A 16934-nucleotide genomic window follows, 5' to 3' on the forward strand; every position below is an offset into this window, starting at 1 on the left:
GTAAATTTGTCTTTCTTTCTGGGGAGAAAATGCAAGTTTTTCCAACTCATTTTTGCTCATAGTTCTAGATTTTTGATCTGACTAAAAGATAAAACTATGGCTCTTTGAGTCACTTATTGGCTAACTCTGCATGTTGTCTTTATATCTCAAGCTGCAAAGTAAGGATTTGCTGCATGCGGTCTGTCATATATGTGAATCCGCTGCAGGTAGAGATACGTGAATCAAAAGTGTCCCAACAGGGCAGAAAATTTAAAATTCTGAACGTGTCAATCGCCAAATCTTCAAAGTGAAAATATTCTTGCAGATTCTGTTTTATGTGGGGGGATATCGTATAGGAATGTGTGGGCTGTCAGTGATGGCACAGGCTGTGAAGAACATGTGCCGGATACACACCTTAGAACTTGTCTCAGACAATGACATTAGTTAAATATGTTAATGTGGGTTGAATCGTTAAAACATAACCCTTTTCGGTCATTTCTGAAAATTATAACGGGGTTTAGGTTGAAATTTTTACATATGATGGTAAAATATCCTAGAGGGTGCAAGAATAAGGGATCTGTCACAATTAAAATATGTTTCCGTAATTCTGCATCCTTATGCAGATTTTTCTCCATGTATTATTCAGCTGTCACCCGCTGATGTTTATCTTACACCCTAAACTTTAATACTAAGCATCTTTAAACATTTACACTGGTTTGTAGGGTTGGGATTGTGTATAAGGGTCTGTTGCACTACAACTGTGTTTATTAAACAGAAAGTAATTGCCTTTGTTTGTTGAATGCTGCCTCTAACTAACATGAATCGTCTGAAAGAGAGATTTTTCTGCAATGGAATCGTTCTTTATACATAAACTCTATTGCCCCAGCCCCTCTCCCCTTCATTACCTAGCAGGCCTCATAAACTTTCAACATTGTTCACTAGTCACTCCATTATATGGAAGGAGCTCTGCCTGTTATGGGTACCTGGGGTGTGTGGACCGGAAAAAAAAGATCCACACGTCACCATGTTGTCCTTCATTTGATGAATTAATGTTGCACGGCTGACACATCAATCATATATATCCAGTTTATTTTATGATGAGGCTACACACTAGTTTGAACCGTATTCGTCTTCTGCTCAAGTGTGAGCAGAACACTGTCCTTATTCGTATTTGGTTCTAACTATTTTCCTCCACCCAGCACCCGCTATCAGACTTACAGAAGGTGACCTATATCAACAGTTGTATTTATGTTGGTTGCTGCCCTAGGTCTGATCCAAAGCAGCACACCCAGTCACCCATCGGGCCAACCATGGCAAGGGGGTTCTTCCCTGCTTCTTTCTGCAGTGTACCAGGATATTCCTGTGCTCCACATTAGTGTAAGCTGAGATGATGGAGGACTGCAAAGACCTTGGCAGGATAAATGGGCAGGTTTCAAGAGAGATCATAGATCTTCCCAAGTGAGCCTTAAGAACTATTCAGCACTTAGTGAAGTCGCACAGGGGTTGCTGCCCTCCTGGACCTGCTGCCCTCGGCTTAATCAGAATAACACCAATGTGTATCAGACCTTTGCTGTTGGGTTTTGCAACGTGGGAAATACTTTAAACAGAGTTAATACTTCAGTTTAAGTTGTTTCACACAGTGTGATGGATGGAGTCGTGTATAGGGTTAATTTCAATGCGTGCTTTGCATATATATGATTGATGAGCCCAATCTAATTTATAAAATGGCACTGAGTACAGTGCTGTATACAGTAATTGAGTGTAGCAGAGAAAAATATTTTATCATTTTATTTTGGGTGACTTTGCAGTGTGAATGTCAATGGGTGAGGAGACTCATGGATTTAACTACACATTATGCCGGGTCAAGCCAAGCTCTTCCTGCAGCAGAAGCTCGCAAGAGCTGGTAGATCATAATGTATAGTGAAGTCAAGAAGCCGGAACACAACTCCTCTGTCAACTCTCCCATTAACTGATTAACCCCAGATTGTCAGACTGGATCATTAAGACTGAGATAATCTTTTTGCTTGCCAAAAAGAGTTTGCTATAGGGCATAAAAAATAACTAATAATTAATGGTCTAAAGCATTGTTGAGTAAAAAGTAGAAAACCGCACAATATTTTGAAACCAATTTGGTTGGAGTTTCCCTTTAAGTCTAAATGTTTTCCTTTTTGTATGTGTCAATGCTTAGAGCGTACATGAAACCCAGCACAGAGGTGTCTAATTCAACACAGTGGGGGATTCACAGAGATGTCACAGGAGCAAAAACTGGAAAATACCCAGAACTGCAGTAGCAGCGATGAATAAACAGAATTTTAATTAATTAATAAATAATTACATGAAATGTGACAGATCTGTGAAAGGAATTGTGCACAAACAAGCCATATAAAATGATGCATTTTGTGTATAAATATTTGTTGGAATTTTTTCGTGTAATAAAAGCATCTGACAAAATTAACCAACCCTCAACCAAATTGTGGGTATCAAACATCCAAGACTGAGGAATGTATAACGGCTGCAAGTGAGCTTTTTAGGCATTGCGCCTCTCATACACCGCGCTTGCAACACCTTTCAGCATTACCTTCAGTGTTTGGCTGTAATGACAGGAGATGCAGAGAAAAGCTTGGCTATTTTCTCAGTTGTCGTTCTTCCTGCCAGATCATGATGTACTTGGCCTCAGGTCAGTGGATCAAATGGCCAAAGAGACTTGTTTAAGTGGAATTGGTAAGAAAACTTGGGAACAAGACTTCTTATGGGACTTTGGGACTGAGCATTGTAATAGAAAAAAGAACACTATATTTAGACAAATTAATTTACAAATCCATTTCCTTCTGTTTCTATAAAAATTATTTTGACTTTTATGGCTGCAGAGCCACCATTCAAAGAGAAAAGAAGGACTGTCCCTCCCAAACAAGGAGAGCTGGAAGGTATACTGTGTTGTTCAGCCAGACGCTGTTATTATTGGTTGGCTGGCTGGCAATAAACAAGCTGATAATAGATTGACATTCACAGAGTGCCTGGTTTTTAATGTCCCTGCTTTATAACCTTGTTTCTCTTCTGCTCCCTTCCCTATTCTGTTTTTTCTTGGTAATAGTACTTACGGCAGCATGGCTAGGTTTGAAACAAGGTTTTGTCATAGTTAGTTGTAATTGTAATAGACCTGATTCCCGGTCTATTTGTTTACATTGCTGTCACTTAACCATCTGGCCACTAACCATAAACCATCAACCCAGCTTCCTATTAGTGGTTTTCCCTTTTTAACTGACCCAGGGCTCCCCAGCATCTACCGCCACCTCCTCTATTCTCCCTACCAAGCAGAAGGGTATGATGTCCTATTCGATTTCTCTGCCTCAGAAGGACACAAGGTACCAAGTATTGTGTGGTATGGAGGCTGTGCCAGCGAGGCACACACGTTCATAGTGATCTGCCTTGTACTTCATTGAGCAGGAGAGCACCAACAAGAAGAACTGCCATACCCAGGACCTGCCACCCTAGGCCAGTGTACATCGCTAGGTTTTTAAACCTTACACTTATTTAACATTATGGAGCCCTTTATCTTACAGTTTAGTTTGTCTAATGAGCATTAGTAATTTTATCTACAAATTGGATTAAACAGCATGTATGTATGTGAAACCCACCACGTGTATACCAGTGTGAGCATTAAACTTCATGTTGTTGGGCATTGTCTGACTTTCCTCCACATCATTTCTCCACTTTTCTGTCTATCAAAGCATTAGATGGAGGAGCATGGCAACGAGAAATTAGACAAGGGTAACACAGTAATGCGAGAGTTCTTACTAACATCAATGAACACAGATATCCTAAAGTTAAAAGATTTGCAAGGGCCCCCTTCTCCTGTAACAGGATGTCTTAACTTGTGTTTATGTTGTTTGCCCCATGACATTTTAATTTAATGTTATAGGTAATTTTCACATACCCCATATTGTAATAGTGCTTGGAATCTGCGTCCTCTCTGTACATAAAATGTAATGTAATATATCTTAAAATGCTTTAGAAAGTGTTCTGTGTGCTTGTCCCTCTTAACTCTACTAACCATAATAATAACATTATTGTTAGGTGTGCCTACATTAAATTGTGTGTCAAACATTGTTCTATTAATTTCAGGACATGTGGAACTTGCTACTTATGAGTGATACTGATTACTGTACGGTTCCACGATGACAGTGCATCTTCATTGAGAAAGTACAGCTCAAGTTGAATGTCTTGACCTGACTGTAACTTTTTTTAGCCAGTGACCTAACTTTGATCTGGATTTTAAACATATCAGCTGGGGTCTCAAAAATATTGTGTGTTAAAGATATTGCGTGCTTCAGATGCATGGACATGTCTACGGATTAACCTTTATCATTGCTTGCTCTGTTACAGTCAGAACTTGTGTTTTGCAAGGGTCCTAAGTAATGTGAGTAGTGTGAGACTGCTGATCGTGTCCCATCAGTAGTGTCAGGTTTTAAGCAGCTGTTGGGTTCCAGACTGATGATCTGGAAACAGCCCTCTCTCCCCTAGAACAAGAATAGAAAGTCCTGAAGTTTTGTCCCCTGTGTGCATTACAGTGGCCCTAGGTGCAATATTTCAATATTTCATAATAAGGTGGTGCGTTAAAAGGGACTGTTGCAAAAGATTAATTGCACTCTCTAGTATGTTTTGCAACAAACCTTAGCATGTCATTCGTTTTATTCTTTCCCTTGAAGGTTTAGATACTTAAAAATAAGAAACACTTATTCAGCATGATTTTGTATCAAATGAAAATTAAGCGTTCCTGGGGAAAAACTGAATGTGTCTCAGTTTTACTTGATTGAAGAAGGTCTGGGCATTCAGCAGTATTGGTAATTATGTTACAGTATTACACTCAGCAGAGTAGGTGCCTGTTTTACGAATGCGAGCAGGGATCTAGTTGGACTTCCTGGACGTCCTGCCGATTGTTGGCGGTGATTATTTTGCGTGTGTCCAGTGGGAAGCAGTAGATGTGGTCAACCAGCTGCAAACACATGGTGAGGGTATTCTTCTGAATCCCTCCATACATTTACAAGGGGGTAAGAACTAGATTGTCTGTTTAAATCCATCAACTTTAGAATTGTAAAACTAGAATGTACGATGCCTGCAAGATGGACTAAAGATAATAGACTTAACTTGCCCAGCTAAATTGTTAATGTTTGCCATCCATTCTATGGCATACACAGTTAGTGGTAGGAAAGACTTCTGGATTCAAAGTAATATGTAGGCATAGGATGTTTTTTAGTGTTAAAAGCCGTTAAAATCCAGCCATATAACATATTCTACTTCTGGATGTCTCTTTGAAATCTTACACTATAGAGCAGTAGTAATGCATTTCAAGTGCAGACTTAACCAGTAAACTTTGGATTAAGCCCAGAGAAATTAAATAGGATAAATCTCACTTTATGCATTGAGAAGATTTTTTTTTCATTTAGAGAATAATGAAAAACACTGGCAGCTTGAGAGATGTGTAAACATGTCACAGAACCATTTAAAGGAAACTGACATCAGCAGTGCAAAAAAGCAATAAAAGCGCCCCATTCTTTAATTAGTGCAGAACTGTGCACGATCGGCTAATATCTGTGGCGAGAATTCACAATAATTAATCATTTTTTCTTATTAAGTCTACGCATCTTATCGTTTGAGTAACGCTTGAAGTATTTCTGTGTTTTGCTGGTAATGCTGTTTTGTGCCTAAAAAAGGAAATGTTTTAATCTTGTGCGTAATGCACTTGTTGTGTGGCCTCTTTTAGACAAACAGACCTGAAATGTATCGCATCGCTGAGATAATTAACAGAGCCGCTATTAGTTTCAGTGCTTTAGTCTTTAGAAAGCTCCTCATATGATACCAGCCATCATTTATTTTTGCTTTCTAGCAAATCAGGTGCCAAGACCTCATGTTAAACTTTTTGGCAGGAGTTCATTACAATTATCCTCAACAATATGTAACACTCTATTGTTTACGAATATCAGTATTTGAACACCAAGGTCTTCTTACTGTTCTACCTTTCAAAATGATGTGTTAAGAAATGAAGCCACCTGACTGGTTGTATGTAGGAAGCATATTTTGATATATATATATATATATATATATATATATATATATATATATATATATATATATTTAATACAATATGGAACTTTAAAAATCCTTCAGATAGGCAAATGGCTATCCTGAATCTTTGACCAGACCAAGTAGTGATTAATGTTAGAGTATTTACATTAGGAAAAACTGGCATACTAGACGGGTTTCTAAATCACATGCAAAAATGTTGGCTTTGTGATTAGGTATTGATATTGTATGTATAGCAATATTCTGCTGTTCAGTGTGTTTTGTATGATCTTCAAACATAGCAATACAAAAAACTACTGGATCATTGCAGGTCGTATAATAATGTCACAATGTATTACCTACTCTGAGCACCTTGAAAATCGAGCTAAAGGAATAAAAATACATTGAAAGCAGCACATGGTGGAAACACGGCTGACAATATATGCACACATTAGATCTCCAATTGCCCCTCTTTCGGATTCTGAGTTATTTCTTACTGTTAGGACCGTGAAGTCCTTGAGTAGGGACCTACATTCCTGTTGTATAGATGCCATTTGCACCTCTTGTACCTCCTCCTCCTCTGTTTTAACGTCCATTGCATTTATTGAAGTTCTCTGATACTGCATTGTGTCTTCTAGCATTTTAACCCAGAGGCTCAAAGTTGTAACTGGTAACAGAAAACAGTGTATATCACTCAAAATCGAAACGTGAAAGATCTGTCAGAACCGAAGGAAATCCGTGGCGTTAGATGGACTGAATCCAGTAATATTGAAATAGCTTAGGGCAGTACTTCCACCATCATCATCAGAAACGCTTTAGAAACCTGATATTAAATATTAATTTACAGATAATATAAGTGACTCTGCGCTCAGAAATCACAATGACAAAATTAGTAAAATATATAAACAGAGTTTCTATTTAATCTTACTACTCGCGATTTACAAATTGCAGAGCAATTTGCCCTCCGGGCCAATCCAAATCCTTCCAACAGGGCTGGTGCAAATTTTGCCATTGCACGCTGGGAGGCAGGAGCTCAGTGGGGTGACAGAGCGCTAGTATCAGGGCAAGTGGGGTTAAAGGCAGGCACCAGACAAGGTAAGGAGATATATGCATGCATGTGGATGTTGCATTGGGTGGAGTGTTTGTGTGCAACTAGATTCCACTCGAGTTTGTGTGTATATATATATATGGGGGGGGGGCAGGGGCCACTTAGCTGTCATTTCCCCAGCCCAAGAGTTGTTTAAAATTGATCTAATTTCCATTTGTCACGGTTATTAATACCAGATGTTTGAAGACTAAAAGTAGAGTGGATATTAACACTAAACTAGATATTAAGGGCCCTGAAACCATCACAATCACACAATTACAGCTAAAAAGAAAGCTCATGTGTGCAGACAGACACAGAATATGAGGATGCAAACCCCCATATGCCTGTACTTTTTAAAATATATCACTTCTGTGAGAATAAATCTCCAATACCATATGGTTGGCGTAGATGAAACAGTTGTTAATGCTGTTTTTTTTGTAGTTCCAGTATTAGGTGCTATAAAAGCATACAATACAGCATTTAAATTGACAATATGATGTCCCTTACTGTCACATTAATGAAGAATGCCTAATAAGATACTTTAAATGCATTCTATACCTTCTATGAAATATACCTTCTTGAAGCAGTGCCTTATGGGCAATGACAGCATGGCGGCTGCTTTGAAATGAAACGGCATTGTATACGTGAATATTCAGAGAAAATTACCTGCAGCAAATAGATTCAATTAAATGTATGTTCGGTGAAAATGGATTCAAATGTTTGGTCTTTAATCTCTGGAACAGGTCACAGAAACAGGTAACCGCTAACACCACGCTAATCTTCTTATTACAGGTTCGTCCCCCCAGGCCTCAGGTCGCTCGACGTCCCAAAAATAACACAGTCGTAGACGGTCATAGAACCTCCATCTCCAGCCCCGACCAGTAAGTAGAATTCTATCTGCCAGCTTTCCTTTATGAAGTCACAGTGCATTCCTTTTCATAGTCAACAGATTTTGTATTAAAAAATCCTGATATTTCTAGTTAATGTTGTTGAAACAAATATCAGACCGGAACTTCACCTTACTGGTTACAGCAATTTCACCATACACCATACGTGAAATAACAACAAATTAACCAACCTTTGTAAGTGTAATGTTACAATACAATGAAGCAAACCAGAGCCTGGAGCACTTACTGTGTACAAATCACCGTACAATAAGGCATGCAACAATCTCTTCCAACTTACTTCTCCATTATCACAATACAATTGGTAAAAGCCTCCTCTAACCTATAATGATACAACAGGCCAGAGATCCCCCCCCCCGTCACTGATTTCTGTAAGATCACAGTACACTTCTGCAATCAGACATAATATTGGAAGATAAGGTTTATGAAACGCTGTTAATGATATGGATTTTCAATATGTTCTGAACTAAACAATGTCACACTGTGCAGGTCATTGTAATTGCCCTTTTTTGTTTACATTCTGTGTTTATAAATTCTTTGTCATTAAGAGTGGTGACCTGAAATGTATTATGGGGTCTCTTAACTAAAGAGGTAGTCTGCAGGAGGCTTGAACGTTTTAACTCCCTGATATTACTATACGTCATAAAAGGCAAATCCTAGGGAGCTTCTGCCGCAGGAAGGTCTAAAGCTGTAGGTCACAGGCTCATCACAGTGGATGATAACACTACACAGGCTAATATGAGGTGCTGATTAACCATACTATTGCAGTGCAAAAGAGTGTACAAAAACAAGGAGAACCTGGGTCACTAACTAAGCAAGGTAGAAAACTATAATATGTCAACATAGAATCTGACAGCAGATAAGAACCATTTGGCCAATATAGTCTGCCCATATTTCCTGATGTAATAGAATGATAGACAGCCTCCTTGTAGACTGTGTGAAGGTGAAAGATTGTTGGCCGTGATCATACAGTGATCTGAAAACTTCAGATCTTTATCCTTTGTCTCTTTGTAGTGTGGGTAACTAGACCATTCCTCTTAATTGAATGTGAAAATATGAGATAATCGACCATACCCATTGTACAGTACTACGGAACTGTATAAATCAATATACCGTAATGGCCCGATTATAGGCCTTAAACTGGAGCGGGGAGACAGACCAAGTTCCCCGTCAGTAGTTAAAGGGCCGTGCAAGCGTATCTATTGGTGGATTGCAGGGGCCTCCTGACGGGGGAACTTGGCCTGGGGAGACCATGGTCTCTGCGCTCCAAGAGGTAAAGGTCTGTACGAGCGACTCTATTGCACGAAGAGTTAGCTGGGGCCCAAGTCTGCTGATTACCCTGACATAAGAATACAGTATAACAGGTTGTGTACTCTTTTGGATGATTGCCGTTGTATTAGGATAAAGTGTAGCACACCTGAATCTCTTCCCATTGTATTAGGGCATATTCGTTATAGGCCAGTACTTCCTTTCTCCCTTACAGTATCAGAACTTAAAACAGGATCCCATAGTCTCGGATTTATTATCAGAATATAAAGCAAGGTGTTCCATTATACCAGGATACAATATGCTATAAACTATAGCTTACTATAAAATGAGTATACAAGTCAGCAGGCCATATCCTGCTCTCGCAAGTTTCACATGATAGCAGAATAAGGGACAGAATGCTGGGAAAAGAGGGGAAAAGGAAACTGTTACAAAAGTGAATATACGTTCGGTTTATTGAGAGATGTGAACATTAATTCTAGTATCTTCTTTAAACGTCATGGCTTCAAGATATACAAAGATAAAGTATTCTGATTTATAATAGTTCAAATATGCCGAGGCAAACCCCAGTGTGCTTCACCTGCAGGATGGTCTGGTTTGGACGTTCATAATATTAAGGCAGTGTGGGGGATTTTGCATTTATGCATTACAAAGGGTAATCTCAGGAGATGCTTACTGCAGTTTGACATTTATAATGAATAGTGATAACGGAGTTATGAATCCTGCAGACCCCTTTACTGAATAGATCTCACAACACATGCCGATTGTCTCCTAATGACAAGTTATATGCGTGCCAACGATATTTACTTAAGAAGAAACATATAAAAAATACACAACATTAAGAAATACCCAAGCTATGAAATGCCAGTGTCTAATACCCTGTGTTAGTTGCCCCTATAGTGTAAGAGAGGGCGGCATACAGCAACAGATGAGTTACCTTATCTGGCTCAGTGTCTTTTTTATAACTTGTCCATACTCTGTCTGGTCCTCTATTTATCTTCTCCTGCTTTCCTTGCTGCTCAGTGAAGCAAGGTAGAGGAGACCTTTGTATTAATAATGTGTATTTTTACTCTTGTTTTCAAGTTGTCACATTACCATGCCCATTTGATTCTATGATCACAATGTAACCTGAAAGTAACTAACACTCAGCACAAAGAATAGAATCTGCATATTCTTTTGTTAGGCTTAATCTCTTAATAGTGACTGGTAATCATGGTTTTAATGCAAAGGGGATTTGAAATCTGCTTCACTGCATGAAGCTCTACTGCCCCCTTGTGGTGAGAGTTTCAGTTTGCAATCTACACTGCTGTACAAGACCTACATTATCTTCTAGTGCTAATTAAGTTATGCCTGACACAAATTGCTAAGAAGGGTTGATAAATGAGAATGGTTTCTCACCAGTGACATGATTTTTAGAATGTTATTTTATCATTGTTGATCTAAAATATTCTTACAAACTTTTTTTTTTTTTGTATTTTTTTTTTTTTTAACTACAAGCTATGAAGGAAACCATTTTTTTCTCCCATTAAAAGTGAGCAGACCTTATATTATTATTATTATTATTAATACTGGCCACATATTCCTCTGAACTGGAGATAATTTGTCAATAACAATCATTTCCAGTGTCATCAGATCACCTCATCCTCCAAAAAGTGCCAGGTTTTTAAATTGTGCTCACATATATAAATCAGTCAATAACCAATTTATGTCATATTTGGTTATGATATTGAGAATGGATAAATGCACTGACACAGGGTACCAAACAACATGGTGAACTAGCAATGTAATTACACTCCATTTGGGAATCCACTGGCATGTTCTAACACGCTTCTATCTTTCAAAGGTTCAGAAAACCCCCTGCAATGGATAGTTCCTGTGTTTCACATCAGATTTGTCACCCTCAAAGAAAGGTGTAATAGTGGTCCTGAGAGGGTTCCTCATCATGTGTGAGAGGGCATCTGATTGACAGCTCCTTAACTTACAATATGAGGAGCAGGTGGTAAAGCTCGACGTAGGGAACACCTATGCAGGAAGGAATACAAAAAACAAGTTAACTGGATCAGTGTCCAATCTAGCACAGAGTCTTAAAATCAATTTACCATTGTCCAGATGACCATCCTCTTATCTAAATCTTGGTGTACAAGGACTTCAGTTATAGAAAATAACATTTTATATTTAATTTCCTATTCTTACTGTGCTGCTTAAGCAATGTTAACTGATGATTATAGTAGGAGGCGTAAAACTATACTTGGGTTATTTGGATCCTACAATGACATCTTGGCTGGAAGCTGTGTGTCTGTGTGCCTTCTTGGAGCACCCAAGCCTGAATAGTCTTTAAGTCTTTGCAATTTTCCTATTATTGGTTCCATTAATCCAAATAGATCCAATAGATCCTGGTAATAAAATGTAAGGATTTGTAATATAAAGTTACATAGTATATACTTTCGTACACAAATGTTTCAAAAGGAAACATTTCTTCATGTCATTCAGATAACCTTGTTAGAGGTGTGTCGTTGTAGATACAATGCATTACATCCAGTAAGGGAATTTAAGCATGCTTAGGCTATTCTGAATACAAGACCAAGGTTTCTACAAAATGGACAGCCTAAAGTTAAGCGGAATGGTTCTTATCTGCCGTTAAATATCTATATCCATAGAAATCTATGTTTCTGTGTTACAATACAGATGACTTAGTGTAAAGCTTTGGCTATATATTGTAGGTACCAGTAAATGATCAAGTTCTTTGTGCAGTATATTCGATTGGTAGGCAGATGTTTTGATGACCCATGTATTTAAATTAACATACTCCTGTCTGTCCTGAAGTGTGTGTTCGACATAATGCAACATTTGTGGTCCCAGGTTAAAAATATTCATTCCATAAAATATCATAAAATTACATTATTTTCTTTCTTCTATCCTCCCTCCCATGTTTAATCTCAAGCTTATTTAAGTGTCAATTAAATTTGAAATATCTACATTTGTCAGCATTTCTTGGTTCTGGCCACGCTGATGTGAGGCAGGCATGTCCGTGCGTTCTCACCATGCATACCGTCCTCATTAAAAATAAACCCATGCCGTTGTAATAATGCGCACAGCCTCCACACTTCCCGCGGCTGTACAGGGATGTGTGTCTGACATGGTATTTAAAACGAAGCAAGCTGTCACTGGTGTCACAAGCAGGTGTTAACACAAGGACAGCTAACACTGAGACTGCTTGAGGAGCCTCAGCAATGCATTATGGGCAGTGATCGCGATCAATGATGATGTGTGTTTGACATATTACGCCTTAGTTTATAGAACTGTCTCATTTGTTTCACCGTGCTGTAGAAGAGTTGGTAGAGCTCCGTATGTTTTATTTCTGCCCCAAACTTTCCTGATCAACATAAATAAGATGTCACTGTTCTACGATACAGCTGCACAGTAGCCCGTGACTTACACAGATTATTTAAACACAGATTGTCACTTTTCAATGAAAGTAGCCAGAATATCTACAGCCATCTACATAATGTGCATACTGAGCAAAAGGGGTTCTCTTCCATTACAGCAGGAGTATTTTCTTTGGTGTTTAATGTGATGCATCTATATAATCACTGTAATAAAATGACATTGACACTGGATGAACTGCTCTTTTGAATGTAACAGTTTCATTATTTTGACAATTTAGACCAACACAAGTAGCATGCAGAAAAAAAAATTTTGGACCTTACAGGGATCCTGATAAACTTACTACAGCTCTTCCCCAATGCAGCTTGAATGTTTGTTATGGAGATTGAAATTAGTTTGAATTTTACGTACATCCTGGAAATCAGCAGAGAAGATCTAATATAATTGTACCTATGTAATCTCTTTATTTTCCAGCATCTGGTCATAAGGCTTCTGTATTTCATTAAGCAGTGTGGAGATTTTTGAGCTACAGGTCAACTAACTTTTATTTCTTCTGTTCTTCTGTCTCTTTAGCGTTGTGAAGCCCACACGCCACTATACTGTTTTCCTCTCAGAAGATTCCTCTGATGATGAATTCCTGCAGGAGGAGGACCCTGTCTCTGCCTTCTCTGAAAACTTTATCTTCTCTGCTCCCTTTGAATGGTCTCTACCCTCAGCCTTTTCTTTCACTGTCTTAACATGTAGAACAAACACAAATGTGTGAAATATAAATAATACACTTCATGCCAAGACCTTTCCTACTCTGCAAAGTACCTCCAGGATAGAGTTTGTTCTTATATTATGCTTTCATTCGTTTTACACTTTCATTTTATTATACACATTACTTGTCGGTATAATCTGGCATCAGTTTTAAAAATATCTGGTCAATTTATTTTGTTTCTCAGGCCTCAACAGTACCGAACTTTAAAAGAATCTGATGCTGATGGAGATGAGTTGATCAGTCCAGAGAGTGAGTCGGCGACTGGCCAGGAGCCACCTAGTACACATCTTACTCATGTCAGTCTTCTAGAGGACATCTTTAGTAATTTAGAGGTTGATTCGCAACCACAGCAGCTGATCCAAGCCAAAAGTCTGGAAGATCTTCGGACTCCAAAAGAAGACAATGACGACAACTTCAGCTTTGATTACCAGGTATTGGTCCGTAATATTAGACAACCATGCAAGATCCTTTTTGGGCAAAAATATGCAATGGGCCCTGATCATACACAAGTTATATTTAAGGCTAAAACCCACATTATCAGTTTTAAGCTACGACTTAGAGAAACTGGTGATGATTTGCAATTATTATGTTTTTTTTTTTTTTATTTCATTGTTCTTGTAGTGGTAACCTGGCAAAAATACATGCTGGTGTTACCCAAACTATAAAACGCACATGGCGTCTTTAGTAATCCTTATCTGTGATAGTGTTATATTTTATACATCAACTATAGCACAACCTACTGGTTATTCAATATAAACCAACAACACTTAGTGTGCACTTTGTTAACCACTTAGATTTGGTTTGTGATTAATGACTTGACAATTATTGGTAATGGGTTACTCAAAAATGAATTATTTCTGTACATTTTTACAGCGAATGGATCTTAGTATCCATGAAAGAAGTCGCATTGTCCCCACAATTAAATATAACCATCCATACAACAAGCTTTGGAGCTTGGGGCATGATGATATGGCAATCCCCACAAAATATCACCAAGTTTCACCAGAAAGACAATTAACCCTCCCTGAGAGCATGGCAACTCTGTCACATCGAGAGAGTCCTTTGGGTTTTGTAGAACAAGAGGGAACATGCTGCAGCACACAGAACACCATCACAATTCCACGGCCACATGGAAGAAAGACCCCTGAGCTGGGCATCGTCCCACCTCCCCCAGCACCCAGATCTGCTAAGCAACAGAGTGTTCCACCACTTAATGAAGCAAGCAAACCACCAACAAGGGAGAGCAGTGATTTCACTTTGCAAAGTATTTCAGCACCTTTTGGGGATCAGTCGCTGGAGGAGGCACATCTTCAGCATTCCAACTCTAGTTCTTCAGGAATGCTGCTGCCAGTTAAAGTGTCTGCCGAGGTTGGAGTGAATGAAGATCTTTTGAGCCTCTTGGATCCTTTAAAAACAGGAGACTGGCAAAGTGGTAGCCATCCTCCTGTAGGCAGTGGTGTACAGAGCTCTGAAGACCCTCACAGCTCAAGCACTCAACCTTATACTACTTTACAAAATGATTTTGCTTCTGCAGCATTTACAAATCGGCTGGGATTCACCAAGCCACAGCCCTCGTTTCTACATCCCCTTAACCCATTTGCCCAGTCAATACCAACAGAACAGCCTATCCCTGTGATGGGCGGCCCAAGGGGAACGTTCAATCCAACAGTAGGCCCTGTACTTGGTCCAAATACCTTACTCTCAACACAGAGATTTTATCATGGTCAGAGACCTCACTCTTCAATGATACCCGGAAGGAGCCCATTTGGCCAAGTACCATCAACCTCCAATATCAATTCTTTAATAAAGCAGGGTCACAACACAGCTGAAACACAGCCACATTTTCCACCTGTTGTTGGCGTCACTGCAGGACATAGAACTTTACCTATGATACATCCCCCTTTCAAAGCCCAGGAGGGCAAGTCAAAGGAGTTTCCAGCCATCCCCCCAAGACCTTCTAAAGTGTCAGATCCTATTCTGCTCCCTGTGAAGCCAGGACAAACCAGAGATCCATTTGATGATTTGATCAGCAAAACCAAACACGAGGTAGCGCCAGCAACTGGTAAAGTTGAACAACTACGGAAACGGTGGGAGACGTTTGAGTAAGAGTCACATGCGGAGAAGCAGAAAATCTCGCTTTAAAGAAACCTAAGCAATTGACGTGAAACAACCATGGTAGCAAGCATTTGCTCCTATACTTAAGACTAACGTTTGCTATTAAAGGCTTTGATATCACAAATATAATATCCCATGTTATTTGTTTGGAGAAGTATTGTATACACAGGAAGCTCTTGTTTAGTTTGCGTCCTAATTTTCAAAATGTGAATTGATTTATAACTATCTAGACCTTAGACGTTTGGGCAGCCTAGGTAGGCATTTTAGTGTTAGCCTGTCCAGGCGGTATCTACTTTTACATACAGTGCTTGTTTAGCAAAGATTTCATATGTAGTAACAAAAAAAAATCACACTTATCACAATCTACAATATTCATCACAGCTTTCTATTGTTCTGCAATGGTGATGCGTACCTCGCTTTAGTATTTACAGGCACATGCAATGATGGATGGATTAACTTACCACTTCAAATTAAAGTAAGCAGAAATCTATCTATGTACAAGCATCTCACTGGGCCAGTATGTGTCGTGACAACCAATAGACTGGACCATTGAGTTCCCATAGTTAGTAAAATCGGTTTCACTGCCCAATGTCCTGTAACGTGGCACATTGTTGAATTAAGTTGTTTTGACAAGAAGAAAAGTGCAGTTTGTCATCCTTTTGGAGGGTTTCTTGGTTCTGGAAAACACATGTGGCTCCTGTGGAGGTAGCAACCGTATATTACACGTAGAATATTATTTATCCATTTATCTCTACAGCTGCAATATATGTGCCTCAAAAAAGAGTTTTGTGATGGGAACAGCATGGTGCAGTCTGGACAAAGTCTGATCAGAGCACTACCCTCTCAGCTCATATGTAAAACAATAATGGTTTAGGAAATCCAACCCGGGTAGACACACCAAACGATAAGAGAAGCGTGCCCCCTGTCTGTAAGGGTTTACAGTGTACTCTGCACTGTACAGATATACTCTGCATGTTACACTTTAGTTAGCTCAGGCACATTAGGAAGTCTACACAAAACACACACTATATTGTGTTAGTAAATCTGTTGTATTTACACACTGAATTGATGTGTTGTGAGCTTGGAGGTCATCTAGAAATGACTGCAGTATTATCTGTGGGTAGGTGTACGTCATGTTTACCAGTTACATTTTTTTTACCTGAACCCAATGGAAAGTGTATAGAGTATTATCTGTTTTGTGAATTTAAGTAGTAATTATTCAACCAGCACTGATGATCTGGACAAATGTGATTCTTCAACTAAGCAGTTAATCATACAAAATGAGTTGAATTTTGCATAGGTGATTCATTGACATACCAGAGGCCAAAGTAATGTATCCGCTTATCCATATCTTCTTAATATTGGCTGCAGGTTTAAG

At 38.9% G+C, this 16934-nt stretch overlaps 1 protein-coding gene across 1 annotated transcript in view; it reads left to right on the forward strand.

Moving 5' to 3' along the window:
• Positions 1-15547, forward strand: part of LOC149287606 (DENN domain-containing protein 1A-like) — a gene marked incomplete at its 5' end in the record, with an annotated part of 204987 nt that extends 189440 nt beyond the window's left edge. The window contains 4 exons of the mRNA XM_089492645.1: positions 7919-8007; positions 13255-13383; positions 13626-13872; positions 14315-15547. Of these exons, the coding sequence (XP_089348771.1) occupies positions 7919-8007; positions 13255-13383; positions 13626-13872; positions 14315-15547 (1698 nt within the window). The remainder of the gene's footprint in view (positions 1-7918; positions 8008-13254; positions 13384-13625; positions 13873-14314) is intronic.
• Positions 15548-16934: the final 1387 nt, after the last annotated feature.

The sequence above is a fragment of the Sceloporus occidentalis genome, unplaced genomic scaffold (genome assembly GCF_023333645.1).
Source record: "Sceloporus occidentalis isolate IW3139 unplaced genomic scaffold, rSceOcc1.0.p SCAF_58, whole genome shotgun sequence".
NCBI lineage: Eukaryota > Metazoa > Chordata > Lepidosauria > Squamata > Phrynosomatidae > Sceloporus > Sceloporus occidentalis.